The 26,499-nt window shown below is 45.8% G+C and overlaps 1 protein-coding gene across 1 annotated transcript in view; it reads left to right on the top strand.

The window, feature by feature from the left end:
• Positions 1-26,499, top strand: part of LOC126161685 (mediator of RNA polymerase II transcription subunit 12) — a 415,184-nt gene that overhangs the window by 33,005 nt on the left and 355,680 nt on the right. The window contains exon 7 of the mRNA XM_049917698.1: positions 8,469-8,722. Coding sequence (XP_049773655.1) covers positions 8,469-8,722 — 254 coding nt within the window. The remainder of the gene's footprint in view (positions 1-8,468; positions 8,723-26,499) is intronic.

Here is a 26,499-nt window from a genome sequence, read left to right as displayed (position 1 = left end):
GCTACTTATCGACCTGGCCAACATCTTGTTCTTGCCACAGACGCCTCTCAATACGGGGTCGGTGCAGTCCTTGCACACCGTTTTTCTGACGGTTCGGAGCAACCCATCGCTTATGCCTCCAAAACGCTCACGGATGACCAACAAAAGTATTCTCAAATTGAGAAAGAAGCTTTGGCCATCATTTATGCTCTTCATAAGTTTGGTGTTTTCCTCTATGGCTCAAAATTTCATCTTGTTACGGATCACAAACCACTTGTTTCCTTGTTTCATCCATCAACGTCACTTCCCGACAAGGCTGCACACCGCCTCCAGCGTTGGGCTCTTTACTTGTCCCGTTTCAATTATGAGATTCATTTCCGGCCAACGGCTCAACATGCGAATGCTGATGCTTTGTCTCGCCTTCCCATGGGTCCTGATCAGGCATTCGATAGGGACGAACTTTTGTGTTTCCACCTGGATGTTGCCGAGCGGCGGGTTGTGGACGGGTTCCCCATCACTGGGGACAGGCTGGTGGCTGCTACGGGTTCTGACCGTACCCTCTCCCGGGTTTTACGCTGTATTCAGAAGGGTTGGCCAGATCGTCCATCCGCTAAGACTTCTGATCTGTTGTGGAACTACTACACTTTGCGCTACCGCCTCACGGCTAGGGATGGTGTTATCCTCCTCTCCACTGACAATGCTTCGCCGCGTGTTGTGGTACCTGCGTCTTTGCGTGCTTCGGTCTTGCGCCTACTTCACCAGGGGCACTGGGTTGTGTCTCGCACAAAATCTCTGGCGCGCCGTCATGTGTACTGGCCTGGCATCGACTCTGAAATAGCACACATGGTCGCTGCCTGCGGCCCTTGTGCGTCACAGGCCGCTGCCCCGAAGTCATCTTTGTCACCGTGGCCTTCGCCTGAGAAGTCCTGGGAGCGCATTCATGCTGACTTTGCGGGACCCTTTTTAGGTACTTATTGGCTCCTCGTAATTGACGCCTACTCTAACTTTCCTTTCATTGTCCGTTGCGCGTCACCTACCACCGCGGCAACCACCAGTGCTCTCGCCCGCATTTTTTCTTTGGAAGGCCTCCCCTCTACTCTTGTTACTGATAATGGTCCGCAATTTGCCTCTTCCGACTTTGTGGATTTTTGTGCTCGTCACGGCGTTACGCATGTCACGGCCCCACCGTTCCATCCACAATCCAACGGTGAGGCTGAACGACTGGTCCGCACATTTAAGGCTCAGATGCGGAAACTTCTGACTTCTTCTGCAGCTGATGATGCGTTTCTCCAGTTCCTGGCGTCTTACCGTTTCACCCCCATGGGCGATCACAGCCCGGCTGAGCTCTTACATGGCCGACAGCCCCGCACGCTACTTCATCTTCTGCGCCCTCCCACCTCACGGCCGCGGGTGCCTTCACTTGGCCGGTTCACCGCCGACGACCTCGTCAGGGTACGGGGATATGGCAGGCGGCCAAAATGGAGCCCGGGCTGCATCTTAAGACACCGTGGCAGACGCCTGTATGAAATCCAGACGGACACGGGTGTTGCAGTACGTCATTCGGACCAGCTTCGGCCTCGGGTGCCAGCAACGCCTGTTCTGAATGCCACCACACCACCTTTGGGTCTACCTGATGCTCGGGATCTTGGCATCTCTCAATACTCACAACGCAGCCCTCTCACCGTCATCGCAATGCCAGCACCAGAACGGACGCCACCAGGAGACGTGCCTTTGCAGGAACCGGAGGACCATCCTCTGTCAGAGTACATCTACTCGCCTCCTCCTCCAACGGACGCCAACACATCGCCCATGTCTCCTGTCATATCAACTGGACTTGCCGCAACGGGCAGATTGGTGCTTGGGGCCCCAGCAGATTCGACCCCTATGTCTCCTGTCATCTCGACCCGTTATCATCGGGGACACTTCCGTCCGTACGGGAAGCCTCCTCTTCGAGACTTTACGGCAAGTCAAACAGCGCCTATGGACATTAGCCATCTCCAGGACACCTCCATCAAGACCAGGGCAACAATTTCAAAGGGGGGAAAAGTGTTGCAACTCGCCGATTATTCAAAGTGCCGCCGCACAATTACGCACGTCCTCTATGTACGGCGCTGTCTGCCAGCCATGCAGCAGCTGCGCCACCTAAGCGGCCAGCCGAACAGCGGCCTCTAGACTGAGACTCAGTGTTTAATCGAATGCCGACTTGTACACTGGTCAACTTACTCAGTGACTTATATGTGTTGTTATGTTGTCCGAAATATATGTGTTAAATTTGAAGATTTAACAATCATCCAGCACACATATTTTGTACATTTCCACTCAATAATGCAGTAGGGAATAATTTTCTTGACTCACTTGATTGCGCAAAAGCAAACAGTGAGAATAAAATGTGTTTACCCGCAGTAATGGTGTAGGTACTACTTCAAAAAGTTAGGCATTTTAATTGTACCACCACAATACACATATTTACTAATGAAATTCATCATAAATAATTTATCACAATTTGTGGAGAATAATGATGTCCACTCCTACAACACTGGAGAAAAAAATGACTTTTATTACCCATTATCAAAACTGTCTGTGGTTCAGAAAGGAGTTCAATATCCAACAAGAAAAATTTTTTGATCATTTGCCCAATAACACAAAATGACAGGCGGCAAAGCAAGTTTTAAAACTAACCTGTCTTCTGGACAACTCATTTTATTTGATAGATTAATTTCTATTTAAGAGACAGTAGCCTCTAAAAAAGGTACATATGTCCTTGACTCATTCCACATTGTTTCAATAAAAGATCCAATCAAATGATCTAGGAAACATGTACCTAACTAGCTAACTCTCACCATTTATTAATTGTTGAAAATGAAGAAGTAGGCTAATACACACATTTAACTACTTGGGTCCCCCTTCTAGTCATGACTAGGTAAATCAGTTACTTGCCAGATAAAATGAAGAGCTTAACAAATCTAGTAAATCTTTGCAGTTGTGAAACCAACTTTTCAGTTGGGGACAGCTTTAATTTTACACTTGTGACAGCTGTCACTTTGTTCCCTGTATTGTCCTTATTATACCAAAAGTCAGTCATCTGTTTTTTCATGCTGTCATATCAATCCATGTCACACATGTGAATGAGATAGAGAGACTGTGTTTTTATTTGGTGAAATACCAGTTTGGCATAGGTGCTATATTGGAAGAACCATGTTTTAGAAAATTGTCTTTTTCATCCTCCATTGCAGTGAGATAACTCTCAATTGGAATCTGAGCATCCATCTGCAGTAACTATGGCTAACACCTTTCAGTCCAGCCATCAACCAAACAACAGAGTGCTGCAGGTTACTGCATCCCAAGGCACCTGTTTCTCTACTGTAGCATATCATAGCTTCAGAGCCATTGTGGTATCTGGTGACACCACATCTTCTGAATACAGTGGTGCTATAGCCATCGCTAGCTCACCTCAGCATGCCACATGACATATCCACTGGACAGCTTTATAGTATGCGACTCGCCAATCAGTCGACATCAGGAGTTCACATCTATGGTTCTCTGGGCCAGGAGCCGACTGCACAAATGGTCCCATAATAAAGGGTTCCATTCACTACAGGGCAGTGTACACCAGTCAGAGCCTACAGCCTCACATACCGCATCTAGACTGCTGAGTCTTTGCAAGTGCTTCAGCCATGGACTACGCCCATGTACAGATGTTTCCTGGCTATGTCAGTGCTACCCTGCTAGGATGTACAGTGTACCTAACTCAGTAGTGTAACAGTGTAGCTAGTACTTTCAAGATGTCAACCCCTATCAGATCAGGACAACCTTTTAGTTGAAGCTGTTTTCTGTTGTACTTGCTTAAGGCACTGTATAATAAGGTTCAGTTATTCTTTTTGCTTCCTGGGCTCATCTGTGCATTGTAGCATGCACCTCTCACAGCATGATTCAGCATTGGTGACAAGGTAAAAGCTTATTTTCTGTAATACTCTCATCTCATCAGTGGCGCAGAGGGCAACATTTTAGTAATGACTTTGGTCCCAAGACTTCATTCCCTGTGTCGTCTTGCTTAACTGTGTAGCCCTCCTGTCTTGTATTTGTGTGCCCTCTGTGCAGTATTTTTTGTGGTTCTGCTCCACATTCAGATATAGACCAGTTATTGGCTGTTTCCTTTGGCTTACTTGCATTTGTGTGTCCCTTCCTTACATTCTATGGCATTGTGTCTATTTTGTTTCATTGTCTGTTGCTTCTGAGTTACACATAGTAATTGCCTGTTTTGTGCTTTCCAGTTCTTTGCTAACACAGTTTTTTATGAGAGACTTTGCACTGTGTGCATTACCTGTTATTCACTGTTTGCTCTTAGGGCATAGTGCTTTGATCTTCATTTATGTATGCACAGTTTCCACTTTACGCGTTTGATGACTGTATACCTTTTTTTATGCCGTGATCCTTGCTAGTGATAGTGTACATTATTTCATTTATTATTACAGTATTTTGCTGAGTTAGATGCTTGTACTTTTAAATGCTCCTGTTCTGCTCCCAATGCTTTACTGTAAGTGTTAGAAACTCTTTCAGGTGAACATGGCTTTGATGCCATATACAGGGTGTCCCAGCTATCTTGTCCACCCAAAATATCTCTGGAACAATAACAGCTATTGGAAAACGACTTTCACCGGTATCAATGTAGGGCTGGGGCCCATGAATGTACATATTTGGAAACATTCTAAAACGAAAGCATATGTGTTTTTTAACACAAACTGATGTTTTTTTAAATGGACCTCCTATATTTTTTCTTCAGCAATCCATAGCATGACAAAGCACATACACAATGGCGTTGATTGCATCGCAATATTCCCATTACATCTCGAGATACTGAGACACGAAGTTGACGCTTGAAACACCCGACATGTGCTGCTAACGCACGTCCTGAGGCTCAGGCGTGAACCCCATGCTGCCCGTAATCGCGATGTGATTGACAAGTAAGTGTCCCTCTTGATAAGTATGGAGGTGTGATTACACATGTCAATCACATCGCGATTACGGGCAGCATGGGGTTCACGCCTGAGCCTCAGGACATGCGCTAGAAGCCCATGTCGGGTGTTTCAAGTGTAAACTTCGCGTCTCAATATCTCGGGATGTAATGGGAATATTGTGATGCAATCAACGCCATTGTGTATGTGCTTTGTCATGCTACGGATTGCTGAAGAAAAAATATAGGAGGTCCATTTAAAAAAACATCAGTTTGTGTTAAAAAACACTTATGCTTTTGTTTTAGAATGTTTCCAAATATGTACATTCATGGGCCCCAGCCCTTCATTGATACCGGTGAAAGTAGTTTTCCAATAGCTGTTATTGTTCCAGAGATATTTTGGGTGAACAAGATAGCTGGGACACCCTGTATATGCTTTTCGCATTTTAGCCACCTATCTGGGCATCGATTACTGTATGCTATTCATTTGTGTTGAGGTAACTGTCTAAGGTAAAACAATATTAAGAGAGACGATTCATCACTGCTATCTGCAGACGGTTCAACATTCGTTAATTTGAGATTGTGCATTTCTGTGGCCAGTTAGACTGTTCAGTGGTTTCCAGTTATGCTATGGTTCTTGGACATTACGTGACTCAATAGTTGTTCAAGAAGACCCCTGTCAGTCAACTTGACTGATATCATATACTTATTTGTCATGGCTGATCCAGCACAGGAACTGCCACGGACTCAGCTTGTGCAATGATGAGGGCGGTCTATACAGCTGTTGCTCCACATACATTTCGTGTAGTGTGCAGTGACAGTGCCACTTCCATGTGTGGGATATGTCGTCACAGCTTCTGCCCTCAGTCTGGCAATTACAGCATACCTCCAAGCTTCTCTGCCAGTAGCTTGCCTGTCCCAGCATTGCTTTGGCCCAGGTGTGTTCGACACAGACTCCGCCTCCTTGAATTTATGGCCTACATTCCTCGCACAGCTGACATACTTCCTCCGGGCCTCTGCATTCCCCATTGATTGTCTTCTGTCTCCTCTGGCAGCTCAAGCAGTGAGCACTTCCTCTTTGGCTCCATCACTTGCACAGGCCCCAGCACCTCCTCAGTCTCCAGTTCCTCCTCCTCGGTCTTCATCACCTCTTCAGGTTCTAGTGCCACCAGCACCCTGTCTGCCGGCCTCCTTGATGCCACCCCTCTGCCCCCAGCCCCCCAATCTGTCATCTCCTCTCTTGTGCTTCCTATGCCCTCTCCTCCTGTCCCCTTCGTGACCTCCTCCTCTTGGTCCAGTGGAAGCATCAGTCAGTCCTCTGTCCCCTCCTATCACCGCACCTTGTCCCCTCCACTGACCACACCTTGTCCCCCTGCTGACTGCACCTTGTTCCCTCTGCTGACTACAACTTTTCTCCTGCTGTCATGTTACCCTTTATTTGGCTATCCTTTGTGCCTGCAGCAGCATCTCCTCCGTAGGGAAGAGGGATGCAGGAGCTATAGCTTATGGCTTTTGATCCACCCGCCAACCAAACGGCAGACTGTCGTGAGTTGCCACTCAACCAAGGTGCCTGCAACTCAGCCACAGCACATCATGTCTACAGCAAGCATTGCGGTATCTGGTGGTGCCAAGTGCGCTGGATACAGTGCTAGCTCGCCCCACTGAGACACATGTTGCAGTTTCCTATTATTCTTCCTCTGTACAGCTATATAGGATGCCACTCAGCTCCTCGCCAGGTAGTTGGTGTTGGGAACTTGCAACTATGGTTCTCTGGGCCAGGAGCCGACCGTGCAAGTGGTTCCACAGTTAGAGTTCAATTCTTCACAGTGCAGTGCACACCAATCGGAGCCTGCAATCTTGCATACTGTGTCCAGACCACAGAATTTTTGCAAGTGCTTCAATCGCAGATTATGCCCACATACAAAAGTTTTCTGACTATGTCAGTACTACCCTTTTAGGATGGACAGTGTACTTAGTGGTTGTGTTAGCATCACAGTGTGGCTTATACATTCAAGAAATTGTCACTGTGTTTGGTCTCAACCCTTATCAGACCAGGACAATCTTTTACTTGAAACTTCAAAAGCTTTTTTTCTGTTGTATTGCTTGAGGTACTGTCTAATAAATTTCTATTGTTCTTTTCGCTATGTGGGCACATCCCACAGTGGGATTGATCACCATCTCTTCAGGGGATAATATTTTTGGGATTGTGTGTAAACAAACATGCAATGTCAAAACATCATCCTAGTTTTTGTGGACAATCGCATGTGATGAGCCAACATGAAGTGTGATATCTTCAACTGTTTGTCACCTGTCTGGCCCAATTAACGGACAAATATGTAGTCTGTACTGAGTTACATTATACAGTTACATGACCTGTATCCATTTGTGCTAATTAAACATACTGAAGCAGTGTGGGCACAAGCCAGAACCCAATAAGGAAATAAGAATGCTTACCAACACGTGCAAGTTCAGCATTTATGCCATGCCAACATTTCCACAATTACAACCCAGGTTCTAGGGCAATAACCAGCATTTCAGGGCATTTCAACAGCACTTGATGTGCGATGCATATGACCTCAACTGCAATAAGACCTACATTGTCTTGTATAAAAGCAGGTAGTCCTGCCAGGGTGGGCATGTTGATACAGCATGCCATCCTGTCAGCATCTGCTATGTACACTGCTGGTGTGAGGCCGCCAATGTTCTTCCTGTTGGTGCACGTCATTGTCGGATGGGACAAGGGTCAAACCATTGCCCTCCTAGTCACAGAGGTGATGGGCACCTGGCAGCGCCTGGTACTACAGCGGGGTAGGATGCAGCTGCCCTGTCAGCAGTGTAACAATGTAAGGCTGCCGCATCTGATGCAGCACTACCAAGGTACGGTGACCGTACAAGTCCATGGCACTATTGGGGCAGCAGCGGCCATTGTCCTCTTGACACTGCTGATCGCCACTGTAGGACGCAAGATTGATGCTTGATCATGCCTATGAAACATGGACACTATGGGTCGGCATTGGGTCCCATCACCAGACAAAGGCCTGTAAATGCTTTAACTTGTTAGTGTACTAAATAGTTTATAGGCATGCCATCTGCCTTGTTGCAGGCATCTTCTCCTTATGCCAGCATCCTGTAGCCTTTGCCAACCCATTGAACCCACAATGCCCAGCTGAGAGAGCTATCGTTGTCTTGACCACTAGAAGAATGTCACTTCCACCCCTGTGTAGTGATCTTGCACCGCTGACCCTGCTACATTTTGGCACCCAATGGGACATGTGATCAGCCATCTTGCTGCACCACTACAATACTTAACACTGTCATCATATGTATGTTGCACAGGAGCATGACAGCACAGTTGTACCACTAATTAAGGAAATAGATTGAGATACCTTATACTGTTCGTGAAGACTGATGTTCCAGCCATAAGAAATATAAATATTGAACGTGTAATTTATTTTGATGATGTTGAATTTTGAAATCGATGCCTTTTCTGATAGCAAGAGCTTACAATTAAAAAAAATGTTGTTATTATGCAAAGCAGGAGGGCCTTCTCGAACGACAAGAGTTTCTGCAGTGGGTGCTGGAACTTCTGGACCGCATGCGTTCTTCGAGCAGCACAGATGATGGAGTTCTACGATTATTGCTTCCACTCGCTCTTCAGTACCTTGATGAGTATGTTCAGTCAGAACTCCTAGCCCGTCGATTAGCGTACCTGTGCACACGCAAATTAGCACAGATGTCACAGACACTGCCTGATCCTGCATCACCTGCCCTTGCATCTCCACAGAGTCCAAGGTAAGGATCAAGTTATCGTTGCATTGGTAATTGTCAAATAAGTGTATTCTTTCAGCATGAGGAAAAACTTAAATACCACACAGATCCACTGCCTAATTTACTTTGAAATATAAATTTTTGCCATTGTTCTCCTGGCATTTGGAAATTTTCTGGAAGGGCTGTTTTGGCTTTTTCCTATGTTTTCATGATTTTCATGTTATTCTACCAATGTTATAAGTAAGCAAAAATTTCAGGAGACCTCTGAGGTTGTTTAACAAAACCTGTATCAGGTCGAGTAAATGAACCTGGGATATTCTTAAGTGGAGGCCATCGTCTGCATGTGTATTTGAAAGGAGTAGGGTAATTACCTAAAGTCAATGGAGGTGTATTGTAAACACTGTCCTATTGTTACATGTGTAGGTAATAATTTTGTTTGAAGGTGGCAGCTCATGGTGTCGTGGTTCAGTTTGCTGACTCTCGATCAGCCCCAGTTTCAGTTCCTGGCCAGATCAGGGATTTTCTCTGCTTGGGACTAGATGTGTGTGTTGTCCCCATCCCCATTTCATCATTATCAACATGGAAGTCACCAAAGTGGCATCAAATGAAAAGACTTGCACCAGGCAGCTCAACTTCCCACCCCCACCCCAACCCCAGATGGGGACTCCTGTTCAAAAATGCCACTTCACTTTTTTTTTCTTTTTTTTTCCTTCTTCTCTGAAGAATACTATGATGGCCAAATAAATATTAATCTAGCAATAAAACATAAACAGCAACTAATTAGTATAACTGAAGAAGCAGCAGCTCTCTCTCTCTCTCTCTCTCTCTCTCTCTCTCTCTCTCTCTCTCTCCCCCCACTTCCTCCCCCCCCCTCCCCCTCCCTTCCCTCCGCCCTAGTGATGACTTGTCTGCTGGTATGTTAATATGTGTGGTTATTTAGGTAATTTTGCTGGCATATGTATAAATAGCATTGAAGTCTTATAGTGAGAGAGTGTTTTTAATACAGTGACCAGTACATTTACATGCCTCTTTTCTGACCCCAAACTATGACCTTAAAACTCTGACAAGTTTCATCAAAATTGAACTCAGTGGCAGTGAGTGAGTATTTTACTGTAGACATGTTCTTGTGCTCCATCAGAAAGTAAAACACATATACCTCCTGCCCAGCCTTGTAAAAATAGTCTTGCATGTGTACATTCGGACTCCTTCCTTGAGGGCCACCAGTGCCAGTCAAACATATTTTCTAAGTACCATGAAACCCAGCTTTTATGCTTCTCAAGGAGCTTCAAAAAAATTGTGTAAAATGCGGGAAAATGTAAAATATGGGAAATAACATTTTCAGGATACCCTCTTGCATTTTCGCACCTTATGTATGATATATGTACATACCGGGCATCAAAAGACTTGTCAGGGACTTGTTTACTATCTAATAAAAGTTTGTTATCTAATAAAAACCGCTGATGTAACTGGAACTGATAACTGTAGGGAAAGTAGGAATGTATTACTCAATTTCATAAGTCATAATTGATGTTTTTGAAATCCTGTAGCTGTCATTCATTATTTAAATAATGAAATACTGCACTAGTTATGTATTTTTTCATGCTTAACACGACTTGTTTCAAGATTTTTTTCTTGTTGTCAAGTGCAGATATATACATAAGTATTTTGTGTGGTGTTTGAATATGTGTTATTCTGCGTCTCTTGCACTGTAGTCATCTTTTTGAGGTTATCAGGTACTATGCCTCCTCAGTTATGTAGAAAATCATCACACACATGCAAACTATCATTTACATTGTTTGTTTGTGTAACATCACAAAAAATACATACCTAAAGACTGCACTTGACAATGAGAATAAATCCTCAAAACACGTTTTGCTCAGCATGAAAAAAATACATAACTGGCGCTGTGTTTAAACTGAAAACATTTGAGCAATGCAAAGTGAATGACGGTGTCAACTAGCGCTCCAAGTGGCCAAACACCGAAACACGCTAAAAGTGGTTTGACAAAGGTGTCACAGTGATCACAACAATCACAAAACTGCATTTGCACAGTAGAGGCAGTTTGGAAATGGTTGTGATTGGTCATGATATCTCCATTCGAACGAACCTAGTTACTCTCATCAGCCACCACACCAAGTAGAACTTAGCAGCAGCAGGAGATATGGCACGAATTGTTCCAAATTTCACATGTTAACCGTTTCAAATCCGCTGAGTAGTGTGTCCAGGTGTCAAGAAACTAACCACATAATACTTGTTAAGACTACTGGATGGCCAACATAATGCCAGACTCATTTTTTCTCCACGAACATTTTTTCCTACTGCTTAAATCGCTGGAAAATTATAAATATGTTGACACAAAATTCGGTGCAAATTAACATTGTGGGCATAGGAAATTTGACAGGAATGATAAAAAAATGTCATAAATAGTGGGAAAATGTTAATTGCAGGAACGTTAAAGAAGGGTTATACTGTACAAATATTTTTACGATCAGTCTTGTTTCTTACATTTCGTGCTTCCTACCAGGGCTGGCTCGTGTACAGATTTGCAGGCTTGCATGTCCCTCACTAATATTTTTTTAACTGCATTTCCATTTTGAGCTTTCTGTACAAAAGAAGAAGTAGCACACCATTTATTTCTTTTGAAATATGTGTGCTCTTAAGTTCCAAATGCAGTCAAATGGGATGAAAACATCCTGAAAAAAATGTTCAAATGTGTGTGAAATCTTACGGGACTTAACTGCTAAGGTCATCAGTCCCTAAGCTTACACACTACTTAACCTAAGTTATCCTAAGGACAAACACATGCAACCATGTCCGAGGAGGACACGAACCTCCGCCGGGACCAGCCGCACAGTCCATGACTACAGCACCTTAGACTGCTCGGCTAATCCCGTGGGCAAACATTCTGACAGTGACTTCTGTTGCACTGTATTTGCAAACGCGTATCTGTGTGTCTACATCTACATCCATACTCTGCAAACCACCATGAAGTCGATGGCAGAGGATAGGTCCCATTGTATCAATTATTAGGGTCTCTTCCTGTTCCATTCACAGATGGAGCACGGAAAGAATGATTATTTGAATGACTTTGTGTATACAGTAATTATTCTAATCTTTTCCTCGCGATTCCTTTGTGAGCATACATAGCAAGTTGTTGTACATTCCTAGAGTTATCATTTGAAGCTGGTTCTTGAAAGTTTGTTAATAGACTTTCTAGGGATAGTTTACATCTATCTTCAGGTGTCTTCCAGTTCGGTTCCTTCAGTATCTCCATGACACTCTCCTAAGAATTGAACAAACCTGTGACCATTTGTGGTGCCCTTCTCTGTATATGTTCAATATCCCCTGTTAGTCCTATCTGGTGCTGGTTCCACACTGACCAATATTCCAGAACCAGTGGCACAAGTGATTTGTCATCAGTACCCTTTGTAGATTGATTGCAATTACCCAGTATTCTACCAATAAATCGAAGTCTGTCACCTGCTTTACCCATGACTGAACATATGTGATCATTCTATTTCATGTCTGTACAAAGTGTTATGCCCAGGTATTTGTATGAGTTGATCAATTCAAATTGTTACTCATTTTCGTTCCATAAAGTGCAAAATTTTACATTTCTGAACATTTAGAGCAAGTTACCAGACTCTGGATGACATTGAAATCAGATCAAGATCTGACTGAATATTTATGCAGCTTCTTTCAAATAGTACTTCAGTGTAGATAACTCCATCATCTGCAAAAAGCCTGATTTTACTATTAATATTGTCTGAAAGGTCATTAATATACAACGTGAACAGCAAGGATCCCAACACGCTTCCCTGGGCACATCAAGGCTACTTCTACATCTGACAATGACTATCCATCCGAGATAACATGCTGCATCCTCCCTACGAAAATGTCTTCAGCCTAGTCACAAATTTCACTCGATATCCCATATGATCGTACTTTTAACAATAAGCTTAGGTGTGGTATTGAGTCAACTGCTTTTTGGAAATCAAGAAATACTGTATCTACCTGATTGCTTTGATCAAGGCTTTCAGTAAGTCATGAGAAAAGTACAGTTGGGTTTCCCATAATCAGTTTTTTTCAGAATCCATGCTGGCTAGCATTGAGGAGGTCATTCTGTTGAAGATACATCATTATGTTTGAGCTTAGAATATGTTCTAAGATTCTACAACAAACCGTGGTCAAGGATGTTGGACATTAGTTTTGTGGATCACTTCACTCCTTGTAGACATATGTGACCTGTGTTTTTCCAAGAACTGGGCATGGTTTTTTTGTTTGAGGGATCTATGATAGATTGTAGTTAGAAGAGGGGCTAACTCAGTCACAAAGTCAGTGTAGAATCTGATTGGGATTCCTTGGGGCTCCAGAGCTTTGCTCAGGTTTAACGATTTCAGCTGTTTCTCAACACCACAGACTCTAATACTTATTTCATTCATCTTTTCAGTAGTATTAGGATTAAACTGGGCTAATTCTCCTGGGTTTTCCTTTGCAAAGGAACATTTGAAAATAGAGTTAAGCTTTTCAGCTTTTGCTCTGCTACCCTCAGTTTCAGTTCCTGTCTCATTCACTAGGAACTGGACAATAACTTTGGTGCCACCAACAGCATTTGCACATGACCAGAATTTTGTGAGATATCATGTGACAATGTTCTACTAAGGTAGTCATCAAAGGTATCACGCATTGCTCTCTTGACAGCTAAAGGTATTTCATTCAGCATCTCTGTATCTACGTTATAGCCATACACTTTGTTTTACACCTTTACACCTATTATGAAGTAATCTTTGTTTATTTAAAAGTTTCTTGACAACGACTATACCATGGAGATTCCTTCCCATTATGAACTGTTGTACTGGGTACATATCTATCCAGTGTATGTCCAACTATTTTTTTAAACTTGAGCCATAGTTCCTGTACATGCATTTAGTAATGTTTTGCAGAATATCTTACCATGCCCTATGCTCAACATCCTCATTGAGATATGACACTACTGTTTTTTATCTAGTGTACTGAGCATATATACCTTTCTGCTTGTTTTAGTTGTCCTTTGTACTTTGGTTATCATTATTGCCACAACTGTGTCATGGTCACTGATACCAGTTTCAATGTGGACATCTTTAAAGAGGTCAGGTTTATTTGTTGCCAGATTCTCTGTATTTTTATCATGAGTGTGATTTCTAGCTACCTGTTCTAGGTAGTTTTCAGAGAAGGCATTTAGTAATGTTTTGCAGGATATCTTACCATGCCCACCACTAGCAAAACTGTAATTTTTCCAATTGATTGTTGGGTAATTCAAGTCTCCACCGATGATTAAAGTATGATTGGGGAAATTACATAAAAGTGAAGCGAGATTTTCTCTGACATTTTTGGTTACGTTAGGAGATGAATCTGAGAAGGACCAATTATCATTTTATGCCCCCCCCCCCCCTCCTCCCCCCCCCCCCATACTGAGTCTTGTCCAAACAATCTCACCTGCAACTTTAATTTCATTTGCATGGATTTGAGTTCCTTGTCTACTGCATTAAATACACCACCTCCAGTTCCCATTTGCTCATCCTGCCAGTAGACACTCAAATTCACCCCAAAAATCAGACTGCTATCAATTTCAGGCTTCAAACAGCTTTCTGTACCTAGTATTATGTGAACTTCACTGCTGTTCAGGAGTGCTTCCAATTCTGGATCTTCATTGCAAATGCTTTGGCAGTTAACAGTTGGGATTTTAATGCTCTCACCTGTAGGAGGCATTTCTTCAGATCTTACACAGATATTTCTGGGTTTCCTACAGCTATTGTTTGTTATCTGGATTGGATGGAGAGTTGCCTAATCTGAAAACCTCTTGTGAGCATCCCACATGTAATGCACACCTGACCAATTTACATGGACCCTGCAGTTCTCAACTGTATGGCACAAGTACAGGAAGTTGCAGCTTAGCTTGTCATAGAGTCTTTGTAGTCTGGTTCAGTCAGGTGGGGGGAGGGGGGGGATGATGTGGGGTGAGGAGGCAATGCTTGCAAAACTTTACTCATATATGGATTTGGGTGTATAAATACCCCACACGAGATTGGAGACTGGAGTCAACAGAAGGCTGAGCAGCATTCATCCCTGATGTGTGGACAAGACAACACCTTCTCGTCACACCATGAGGATGACTGAATGCACAGAAGTGAGCTGCAAAATCACATAAAGACATTGGTAGCTCCTACCATGATGTGATTGATGAAGCAATTTGCAAGCCCAATGTGCGACTCCATGGTGACTGCTCCTTGAGCAGTCAGGTAGCAACCAAAGATGGCAACACTAGCAACTCCATTCGAGGTCTTTGTTTATAAATCCCTAAGTAGGAGGTTTAAAATAAAGGCCTCCCCTTTTACCCTAAAAAATAAACAAACAGTACCAAAACAGCTTAAGGTAGCTAGTGTTTTAGGCTCAATAGAGTGGATGCTTGCAGTGGCCCACCTTCATCCCTCCCCCTGAAGAGAACTGGAGCTGTCAGAGCTTCTAACAAAGTGGGATCTGGCACCTCCTTATCAGTTTACTTGTAGCTATGAGTAAAATAACTATTTCCCGTGCATTCCATCCATTATTTAATTCACCCTGCACCACACCCTGCATTTGAGATTTCTCTTTGTTTCTTCTTCCTCCCTGTGTGCTCCCGAAGACCAGCCCACACATTTGACCCATAACAGGTGATTGGGTAATACATAATTCCCACCCCAGGGTCGACAGGTAGGTTTCACACGTACCACCTGATACAAGCCAGGTTCAGGGAGGGGCGATTGCCTGAGCTGTTACCTTCCAAAATTGCCAATTGGTCTCTCTTGTCAGGAGTTCTGGAGGTATGACCTGATGTGTGAACAATCACCTAAGGCCCTAAGGCAGGAGATCAGGTGATTGTCCCCCATCAGAGAGGCTCCCCAGTTGGAAGGAGCACACCATCAGACACACTGGCAATCTTTTTTTTTTTTTCTCGTTACGTGCCAATCACCATTTCAGTCTGCATCTACTAAGCATAAACCAACAAATACAGCATGAGGCTAAGATTCAAAGGCTCTCACAGCCGCAACTTGGTTCCTGTGGTATTGCATACCAAAGAAGATCAGACCTTTGCTATGGTTAATCTGTTTATTATTCAGAAAGGTTTTGATGTAATTTCAGGCCACGCCACGCAAAATCCTACTCTCACTTATGTAATGGGATTCTGCTTATGGAGCAATTATAATTTTCAATCCCAACAGTTGCTTACACCTTTGCTCCTCCAAGACAGAACTGTTCGTGTCGATGATGATGTTTGGTTTGTGGGGCGCTCAACTGCATGGTTATCAACACCCATACAAAGTCCCAATCTTTGCTCAGTCCTTTCTCACCACTGCCATGAATGATGATAAAATGATGAGGACAACACAAACACCCAGTCATCTCGAGGCAGGGAAAATCCTCGACCCCGCCAGGAATCGAAGCTAGGACCATGTGCTCGGGAAGCAAGAACACAAGTGTGAGACCATGAGCTGCAGATTGTTCATGTCGAGGCCCATTGTATGCTGAATTCTTTGCTTGGTGTTATTTACACTCGGCTGTTTGATGGTCTGACAAAGGGAGAAATCCAGACTTATCCCTGTGATCAGGGCATCACTCCTGCCCATTGGGTAGTGAAAAATATTGATAAAAACTTAGTGCCTACATGCACTCTTTTTCTCATATTTGATAGAGTAGTGCTTCCATTTAATTTTAAGGCAGGCTGTGAAGTCATCGCAGTCAGACTGTACATTCCAAACCCGATGCATTGAAACCAGTGTCAACATTATAATCACACTCGCCTTTCCTGTCAAAACATGTAGACAAGTTAAATGGCTTGTCTGGAACCAAAGTACCATACGGAAACTTAGCCAGTAACCCTGTACTCTCTCAGCTATACTCCCAAGTCTTCCAAGCCAAAATGTTTGCATCAGGGAAAGCTTCAAGGCCACCATAGTCTGCTTGGTTCCCCCATACAACATCCAACCATGTATCACCTCCAAACACAGCTGATACATCACACGTGAACTGCATTCTCAGTCCACAAAAGACACTTGGACCACCAATAAACTGCTGCTTATTGAATTGGCCAGCAGGGTCAGTGTCTATTGCTTTCAATGACTTGTACACAGGAACACTGCACTGCCAACGGTGACTATAACCATGTCACACAGGCATTAGGCATTGCAGAGGTATGTTAACACAAGTGAGATGCTCACGAGGCCTATTCCCCACCTTCTTCTCCCCACTGTATCAATTGTAATGGTGACTGTGCCGCTTCATCCCGGGAATGTCCAGTATATCTCAATGAGTGGCCTGTCCAAGACATCCAGGTGAAGGAAAAAGTGTCCTACTCTGTCACTCATGAGTTGTTGATGAGTCAAAAGGTCTGCATTTTACCGTCCTGCACTTATCATTCCATTGTTGCTATGCCTCACTTCACTGTAACATTCTGTATTTCTGCTCGGTATGTTTAATAACCACCATCCCCTTTGGGGCTCTTGAAGAAAATGTCCATGAGGATCTCTCTAGGCTGACCTTCTCCATCAACTCAACCTCATCTGTCTTAACACTTGAGCACCCACATTTCTTTCAGACTCCACACACATCTATTCTCATTTGGACCTCTTGTTCTGCATTGCCCTGTTGACCATAATCTTGAATGGTCTGTTCTGTCTGACACATACTCGAGTGACCATTCCCCGTGCACTGTCCATTTGCTGACTCCTACCCACCTGCGCGTAAATCCAACTGGCAGCTTTTTAAGGCCAAGTGGAGGCTTTACTCCTCCATGGTGACTTTCGACGAACAACATTTCCCCAGTTGTGATGACCTTACAAATGTTATCCATACCCCTTGCAGAATGTTCCACACCTCATACTTCATCTTCACCATGCTGTGTTGTGGTCCCCTGGTGGACTGATGCGTGCTGCGACACAATACATATGTGGTGACGTGCTCTCCATATTTTTAACCATTATCATATGAGGCAAATTGTATTCGTTATAAACAGTTGCATGTGCAGTGTTGTTGCATTCTTTGGGATAGCAAAAAAGCTAAGTGGATTTCCTTTAGTTGGATTTCCTTTACTGGTTCTTTTAACGGTTTCATTCCTTCTTCCGTTGTGTGGGGGCAGCCTTCGTTGGCTCTCTGGGACAGAGGTCCATATTCTGATTTTCATCCTGAATGTAGCACATGAAGTCATTGTAAACCCTATTGCTATCTCCAACACCTTGGGCCACTATTTTGCCAATATTTCTTGCTCCACCTACTATCATCCCACCTTTCTCCCTCGGAAAGGAGTGAAGAACATATGGGTGATATCCTCCTTCTCTCAGAATTGTGAATGCTACAATGCTGCATTTACTATTAGAGAGTTAGACCATGCTCTCACTTCATCCCGATCTTCTGTCCTGGGGCCAGATAATATTTACACTCAGATATTGCAGCACCTTTCTCATGTTGGCAAGCCCTTTCTCCTTCATACATACAAAGCATTTGGGTAGAAGTCATGTTTCCCAGATGCTTGCATGAAGTCCTTAAGCCCAATAAGGACAAACATCTTGCTTCTAGCTACCACCCCATTTCTCTCATCACCTGTGTTTGCAAGGTGGTGAAATATATGAATCAAGCCAGCTGGTATGGTGGCTTGAGTCTCCCACTCTACTAACCACTGCACAATATGGATTTTGAGTGTGCCATTTTGCAGTTGACCATCTCGTCACTTTGTCAACCCATGCCATGAATAGTTTTCTGTGGGTATACCAGACTATGGCCATGTTTTTTGATTTGGAGAAAGCCTACGACACCTGCTGGAGGACCTGTATCCCCCATACTCTATATATGTGGGGCTTCCGAAGACGCCTGCTCTATTTCCTTCGGAAATTTTTAAAGCACTGAGTTTTCAAGGTACATATGGTCTCAGCCTTGTTGGACACCTTTACCTAGGAGAATGGGGTGCCATGAGGCTCTGTCCTGACCATCGTGCTCTTTGCTATAGCTGTGTACTGTATCATGGACTGTCTCCTGCCAGGCATCTTTGGCTCTCTTTTTGTTGATGAATTTGCGATCTATTGCAGTTCCCCACAGACTTGTCTCCTTAAGCAGTGTCTTCAATGTTGTCTCGATCGTCTCTACTCCTGCAGCTGTTCACTTTTCCTCTGACAAAATCACTTGGATAAATTTCTGGTGATGCAATAGGATTCTTCCACCATTTATACATCTTGGGTTTGTTGCTCCTCTGTTTGCTGAAACTACTAAATTTCTGGGGCTCATGCTTGATAGGAAACTTTGTTGGTCCTCTCACATGTCTTACCTGGCTGCACGCTGTACCCGTTTCCTTAATATCTTATGTGTCCTAAGCAGTACATTCTGGGGAGAGATCAGACCACCTTCCTCCATTTGTACTGATCCGTAGTCTGTCTGGTACTAGGCTGTGGGTGTTTTGTTTATTCCTCTGTATGTCCGTCCATTTTATACCATCTTAACACACATTGTGGAATACCTCGGGCCACTGACGCCTTTTGCATTAGCCCAGTTGAGACTCTCTATCCAGAAGTTGCCAAACTACCACTCCCATACCTATGTGATGTCCTCCACAGTGGATATGCATGCCATTTGTCTGCAATGCCTGGTCTCCCATATTTTGCCCTCTTTGTTGATGACTCCCTTGACCATGAGTATGGGGCATACCCTTTTTCTCTGTTACCTACTGGAGTTCACTTTTGACTACTGCTCTGGCAGCTTAACTTCACACTACCTGCCACGTTTCCGATAAGTGTTAACCCTTCACTGCCTTGGCTTCATACAGTGACCCATGTTCATCTTGGAATTCATTGACTTTCTAAGGACACTGCTCTGGAGTTGATGTGTCGCTGTAAGTTTCTTGACCTTTGCACACAACTTAGCAACAGCACCTTCGTAAACACTGATGGCTCCAAGACTGATCCTGGTGTTTGGTGTGCCTTTGTCATTGACACTGACCATTTTCGATTTTGGCTTCCAGAACACTGCTTGATTTATACAGCAGAGCTCTTCGCCTTCTATCAGGCTGTCCAGTACATCTGGCGACACAAGCTTTTTAATTGTGTCATACAATTGACTTCTTTCTGTGCCCTTCAGAGCCTCTGTGTGCTGTACACAGTCGATCCCTTAGCGCAACAACAGGTCCAAGAAATCTTCCACTTGCTCACTGTTTAGGGGGCCACTGTGAGGTTCATGTGGGTTCCTGGTCATGTTGGTCTAGAGAGAAATGAGGCTGCTGATACTGCTACCAAGCCTGCAGTCCTCCTACCTTGGCCTGCTCACTCTGTCATTGCTTCGGATGATTGCCATGTTGCCATGTGTGAGCAGTTGTTGTCACTTTGGCATCACAACTGGTCTTCCCTACATGGGAACAAGCTCCTGGGACCCCCCTGCGGGTTCGGGGGTTAGAATAGGCCCGTGGTATTCCTGCCTGTCGTAACAGGCGACTAAAAGGAGTCTCAAATGTTTCGGCCTTATGTGATGGTCCCCTCTCGGGTTTGACCTCCATCTTTCTAAATTATTCCGAAGAGCGAGCCAATTGGGGAAGGGCGCCTTACATGGTGCACTGTATCCGTCGTGCATTGAGACTTTTAGCCGGCTTTTTCGTTGTTGCAATGGTGGCCCGCTCGTTTTCCATCTCTTGGGCGAGGATACGTCCCTGGGTGCGATTACCACACTGCACTCTGCAGTGTTGCTTTTAACTGCGACGACGACCTTGGACATTTTTGCACCTAAGATCCAGCACGGTAGCCAGTCCGTTGTGGTGGGGCCGCCATGTACCCTGTTGGTTGTAGCCCCCTGACAACACAGGGATCGCTCTACTGATGCCTGCGCTGTTAACTCCCCACGTATGCCAAGGAGTAGATGCCCATCTCCCTGGGGCATCGGGACTCCCGGCAATGGCCATCCTGCCAGGTGGCTATTGCTGCGGCTGGGTGGTGCCCGTGGGGAGGGCCCTTGGTCGGAGTAGGTGGCATCAGGGCGGATGACCCGCAATGAAGCGTGGTACATCATCTCTCGCTGGTGGGCCTCCACCAGCAGTCTCTTATCGATTGAGGTCTAACCTCAACGTGAAGAAATTTGATCAGAGATCGTTTCCCTCCCTAGCCACTCCATAGGAGGAATGTCTTACTGAAGAAGGCAGTGGAGACTATTCCGCCCGGTACCTCGTGTGTATGCGGGTTGATGGAGAATCGTTTATGTCAACCAAACCCCAGTTTTTTGTGGAGCATTTAGAGGACAAGTTCGGGGAGGTGGAGGGCTTGTCCAAAATGCGCTCTGGTTCTGTGCTCATCAAAACGGCATCCTCTGCCCAGTCACGGATGTTGCTCAATTGTGACACGTTGGGGGATGTTTCAGTTAGCATCACGCCGCATAAGAGTCTCAACATGGTCCAGGGTATTATATTCCACAGGGATCTTCTTCTGCAGTCCGACGATGAATTACGCGCCAACCTCGAACGACGAGGTGTTCACTTCGTCCGGCGCGTCCATCGGGGTCCGAGGGATAATCAGGTAGCCACTGGTGCCTTCATCTTGGCCTTCGAAGGTGATGTTTTACCCGAAAAGGTCAAGGTGATGGTTTACCGTTGTGATGTGAAGCTATATATCCCTCCTCCGATGCGGTGTTTCAAATGCTGGAAGTTCGGGCACATGTCATCTCGCTGTACTTCTAGCATCACATGTCGAGATTGTGGACGTCCTTCGCATCCCAATACTCCATGTGCTCCGCATCCCATCTGTGTTAACTGCGGAGAACACCATTCACCCTGCTCACCGGACTGTCGGATCTTCCAGAAGGAAGGGAAGATAATGGAATATAAGACCCTGGACCGCCTGACCTACACCGAGGCAAGGCGGAAATATGAGCGGCTACATCCTGTGCCTATGACGTCTACCTATGCCGCTGCTGCAACACCGGTTCGAACCTCTACAGTGTCGTCACCTGCAGTTCGTCCTCAGCTGTGTCAGAATTCACCGGCCCCCTTGGTTGTGGGGGGCACTTCACTCCCTGTTGCTCCTGCTCCATCTACTGCAGGAGCAACACCACCCCAACCACCGGGGACATCTGTTCCCCCTTCCCAGCCGGAGAAGCGTGAGCCTTCTTCAGCTCCTCTCGCCTGGAAGGGGTCCCTTGGGTCCCTCCCATCCCAGGCTTTGCCCAGTGCCAAAGCGGACACCCGCAAGTACCTCAAACAACCACCGGTCGCTGGTCGTAGGGCATCACGGTCGTCTTCAGTCCCTGAGACTGACCCAGTGAGGCCCTCCCAGCCAGAACCACCTAAGGCACAGCGCGCAAAGCAGTCCAAGAAAAAGGCTCCCAAGCATCCTGACATTGCGGTGGCACCTGTCCCACCGCAACCTTCAAACTCTGCGTCTGAGGATGAGGTGGAGATCCTGGCGTCCGCTGAGGACCTCGATCTCGCCGGTCCCTCCGACGCCATGGAAAGCACTAGCACAGGTGCTCACTCGGAGGCAGCAGGTGACCCAGCGGCGTAATCTGCCTTCCCCGTCCCGTCACGCCTTTCCCAGCCATGGACAACACTATCCTCCAGTGGAACTGCAGCGGTTTCTTCCACCATCTCGCTGAGCTCCGCCAACTTATCAGCCTTCACCCTTTCTTCTGCATTGCACTTCAGGAAACTTTGTTTCCGGCAATGCGAACCCCCGCCCTCCATGGCTATCGGGGTTATTATAAGAACCGGGCCACTTATGAAAGGGTGTCTGGTGGCGTCTGCATCTATGTCCTTAACTCTCTTCACAGCGAGTCTGTCCCTCTACAAACAGCTTTAGAGGCTGTCGCTGTTAGGGTGTGGATGCCACAGGCTATTAGTGTCTGCAGTCTTTACCTTCCACCGGAGGGTGATGTCACGCAGCATGTCCTGGCTGCACTGATAGCCCAATTGCCGCCACCTTTCTTGTTACTGGGCGACTTTAACGCCCATAACCCTCTGTGGGGTGGGTCAGTGGCAACAGGTCGAGGCGCCACTATTGAGCATTTATTGGCGCAGCTCGATCTCTCGATCTTAAATGACGGTGCCTCCACACACTTCAGTGTGGCGCATGGCACATACTCCGCCATTGACCTATCGCTCTGTAGCCCTAGCCTCTTACCGTCTGTCCAATGGGGTGTGCATGACGACCTGTGTGGTAGTGACCATTTTCCAATCTTTCTGTCACTGCCATGGCGCCACTCTTCTGGGCGCCCCAGCAGATGGGCTATGAATAAGGCTGACTGGGACTTGTTTTCCTCCACTGCCGCTATTGAGCCTCTCTCTCGTGATGACATTGATGCGGTGGTTCAATCGGTCACCACCAGCATCGCTACTGCCGCCGAATCTGCCATTCCCTGTTCTTCTGGGTCCCCTCGGCAGAGGGCTGTGCCTTGGTGGTCGCCTGAGATCGCTGAAGCGATTAAAGATCGCCGGCGGGCGCTCCAGCGTCACAAGTGACATCCCTCCATAGACCACCTTATCGCCTTCAAACGGCTGCGGGCCCGCCTCCTTATCCGCCAAGGCAAGAAGGAGTGCTGGGAGTGGTATGTGTCCACCATTGGCCTCCATGTCACTCCATCGCAGGTCTGGGCGAAGATTCGACGCGTCTACGGCTATCGGACCCCTGCCTGCGTCCCTGCACTCTCACTGAATAGAGCAGTTTGTACAGACTCCGACGTCATTGCAAGCCGCTTGGCAGAGCATTTTGCTATGAGTTCCGCTTCTGCGAATTACCCCCTGGCCTTCCGCTCCATTAAAGAGCGGATGGAACGTCGGAGCCTTTCGTTTCGCACCCACCATCCAGAATCGTACAATGTTCCATTCAGTGAGTGGGAATTCCGCAGTGTCCTTGCCGCTTGTCCTGATACCGCTCCTGGACCAGATAGCATCCACTGCCAGATGCTGAAACACCTCTCAGTGGACTGCCAGCGACGGCTCCTCGACCTTTACAACCGTATTTGGGTCGAGGGTGAGTTTCCGTCGCAATGGCGGGCAAGTATCGTTATCCCCATGCTGAAACCAGGCAAGAACCCTTTGGAGGTGGACAGCTACCGCCCCATTAGCCTCACCAACGTTCTTTGCAAGCTTCTCGAATGGATGGTGAGCCGGCGCTTGACTTGGGTACTGGAGTCTCGGGGCCTTCTGGCTCCATCTCAGGGTGGGTTCCGTAAAGGCCGCTCCGCCGCCGACAATCTGGTGAGCCTGGAGTCGGCCATCTGTACTGCCTTTGCCCGCCGTCAGCACCTGGTCGCTGTCTTTTTCGACATGCGGAAGGTGTACGATACGACATGGCATCATCACATCCTTTCTACGCTTCATGAATGGGGTCTTCGGGGCCCTCTGCGGATCTTTATCAGAAATTTTCTGTCGTATCGCACCTTCCGCGTGCAAGTCGCTGCCTCATGTAGTTCCACCCACGTCCAGGAGAACGGTGTGCCACAGGGTTCTGTTTTAAGTGTCTGCCTGTTTTTAATAGCCATTAACGGGCTCGCTGCGGCCGTGGGAAATTCTGTCTCTGCTTCCCTGTATGCTGACGACTTCTGCCTTTATTACAGCTCTACTGGCATTGCAGCTGTTGAACGTCAGCTACAGGGTGCTATCCGCAAGGCGCAGTCTTGGGCTGTAGCTCATAGGTTCCAGTTTTTGGCAGCCAAGACCTGCGTTATGCATTTCTGCCGGCAATGCACTGTCCACCCGGAGCCGCGGCTGTATCTTGCCTGCGAACTTCTTTCAGTGGTGGAATCACACAGGTTTTTGGGGTGGTTTTCGATGCCCGGTTGACTTGGCTGCCTTATATCCGGCAGCTTAAACAAGCGTGTTGGCGGCATCTAAACGCTCTGAGATGCTTGAGCCACACCCGCTGGGGCGCCGACCGATCTACCCTGTTGCGGCTCTACCAGGCGTTAATCCAGTCCCGTCTGGATTATGGGAGCCTGGCTTATGGCTCAGCATCCCCCTCTGCGTTGAGGGTGCTGGACCCAATACTACACAGCGGGATCCGACTTGCCACTGGTGCCTTCCGCACCAGCCCTGTGGACAGCATCCTTGTTGAGGCAGGTGTCCCTCCACTGCGGTTACAACACCAACAATTACTGGCTGCTTATGCTGCCCATGTTTTTAGCTTGCCCGGGCATCCAAATTACCGTGTCCTGTTCCCGCAGTCAGTCGTCCATCTGCCAGACCGTCGGCCCCGGTCGGGTTGTCCGATCGCCGTATGCGTCAAGGAGCTTCTCTGTGGGCCTTTGACCTACGGTTTTAAACTAAGTTTTTTAATGTGTTTTCGGTGGTTGGCTTTTCCTTTTTTTTGTTCCTATGGTCGGCCAACCACCGTCACACTCCGTGTGATTTTATTTCGTTTTGTCTGGTCCTTGTCTATGTTTCTTTTGTTCTGTGTCGTCTGTCTTCTATTTTGTTGAACATTTTTTTTTATTCTCTGTGGGTATTTTTAGTATTTTGGAAAAAGGGACCGATGACCTCTGCAGTTTGGTCCCTTTAATCCTTAAACCAACCAACCAACCAATCAAGCTCCTGGGAATTAAACCTCTCACAGTGGCTTATCGAACATCCTCTCGCCCCCTTGTCCCGATGAGATCATGTTAGCCATTTTGCGTATTAGGCACTGTCTTTTTTAGCCACCATCATTTGTTAACTGGTGATCCCCTATCACTTTGTGCTTATTCTCATCAACTTTTGATGGTTCATCATTTGCTAACCGAATGTCCTTTTTCGTACCACTTATGTTCCAGTGCCTGTTGCTGTCTGAGTTATTGACTGTTCTAGTAAACGACGCATAGGATGTCGACCATGTTTTACTTTTTATCCATCATAGCAATATGACAAAGGACATTTAATCTTCGGTCGGGGACTTCCGCTGTCTCTATGGCAAATTTTGTGGGCCTCTCTCCAAAGGCAAGTCCTTGTTTTTAGCTCTTTCCTTCCATCACATTGGCTTAACATGTAGCCGCTTCTGACTTCTACTTACTCGTGTGCTAAGGTTATGACATGGGTGCATATGACCTCAGTTGTTCTTGTGTCCTAAAACAAAACATCCAAAACCCATCCATTTACACAGGTGTGAAGAAAAATTAGAAACTAAGAGGCTAGGTAGGCCGACTCCTAATTTAACAGTTTTGCAGACAGATGAAATCTCATCAGTTCAGTAGTAAATTTAACTCCAAACTGTGGAACAAGTATGAACGCCTATGTGCTTGTGGTTTGGAAAGAGCTTTATTTTGTTTTCCATGTTTATAATTTGGAGGAGAGCTTTCATGGGCTAAAAACAGAGTCTATGACATTCATCATTTCCAAGGCAAAATTAAGAAACCCTTATGCAACCAAAAAGTTACCAGTTATAGGAAGATACTAAATCTAATTATTAACAGTGTTCTTTTCTGTGGTGCCTTGGAACTTGCTCTCAGATGACATGATGAGACTGAATCATCTTCCAATCCTGACATAGCCTGAATTTTAGTGCAGAATTAGAATCGCAAGGAGAGGTTCCCAGCAGTGGGGTTGACTTTTTGAAACCATCTATATCATTACATAGATTAAAGTACCAGGTATCACATACTGCAGCCGTTCATCCTTGTGGCCCCTCATTTGTGAGATGTTGATGAAAAAGAAAAATTTCAGAGTTTTGCATGGCACTCAGTAGCGTCAAAAGAGGTGTGTTACATAGATTGGTTGCATGGTGTAATCAATAGGGTAAGTGCTTCACACACAGAAGGTTATAGGTTCAAATCTTGGTAGGTGCAGTAATTTTTTTAAA

Source organism: Schistocerca cancellata, chromosome 2 (genome assembly GCF_023864275.1).
Source record: "Schistocerca cancellata isolate TAMUIC-IGC-003103 chromosome 2, iqSchCanc2.1, whole genome shotgun sequence".
Lineage (NCBI taxonomy): Eukaryota > Metazoa > Arthropoda > Insecta > Orthoptera > Acrididae > Schistocerca > Schistocerca cancellata.
This window is presented reverse-complemented; position numbering and strand designations above follow the sequence as displayed.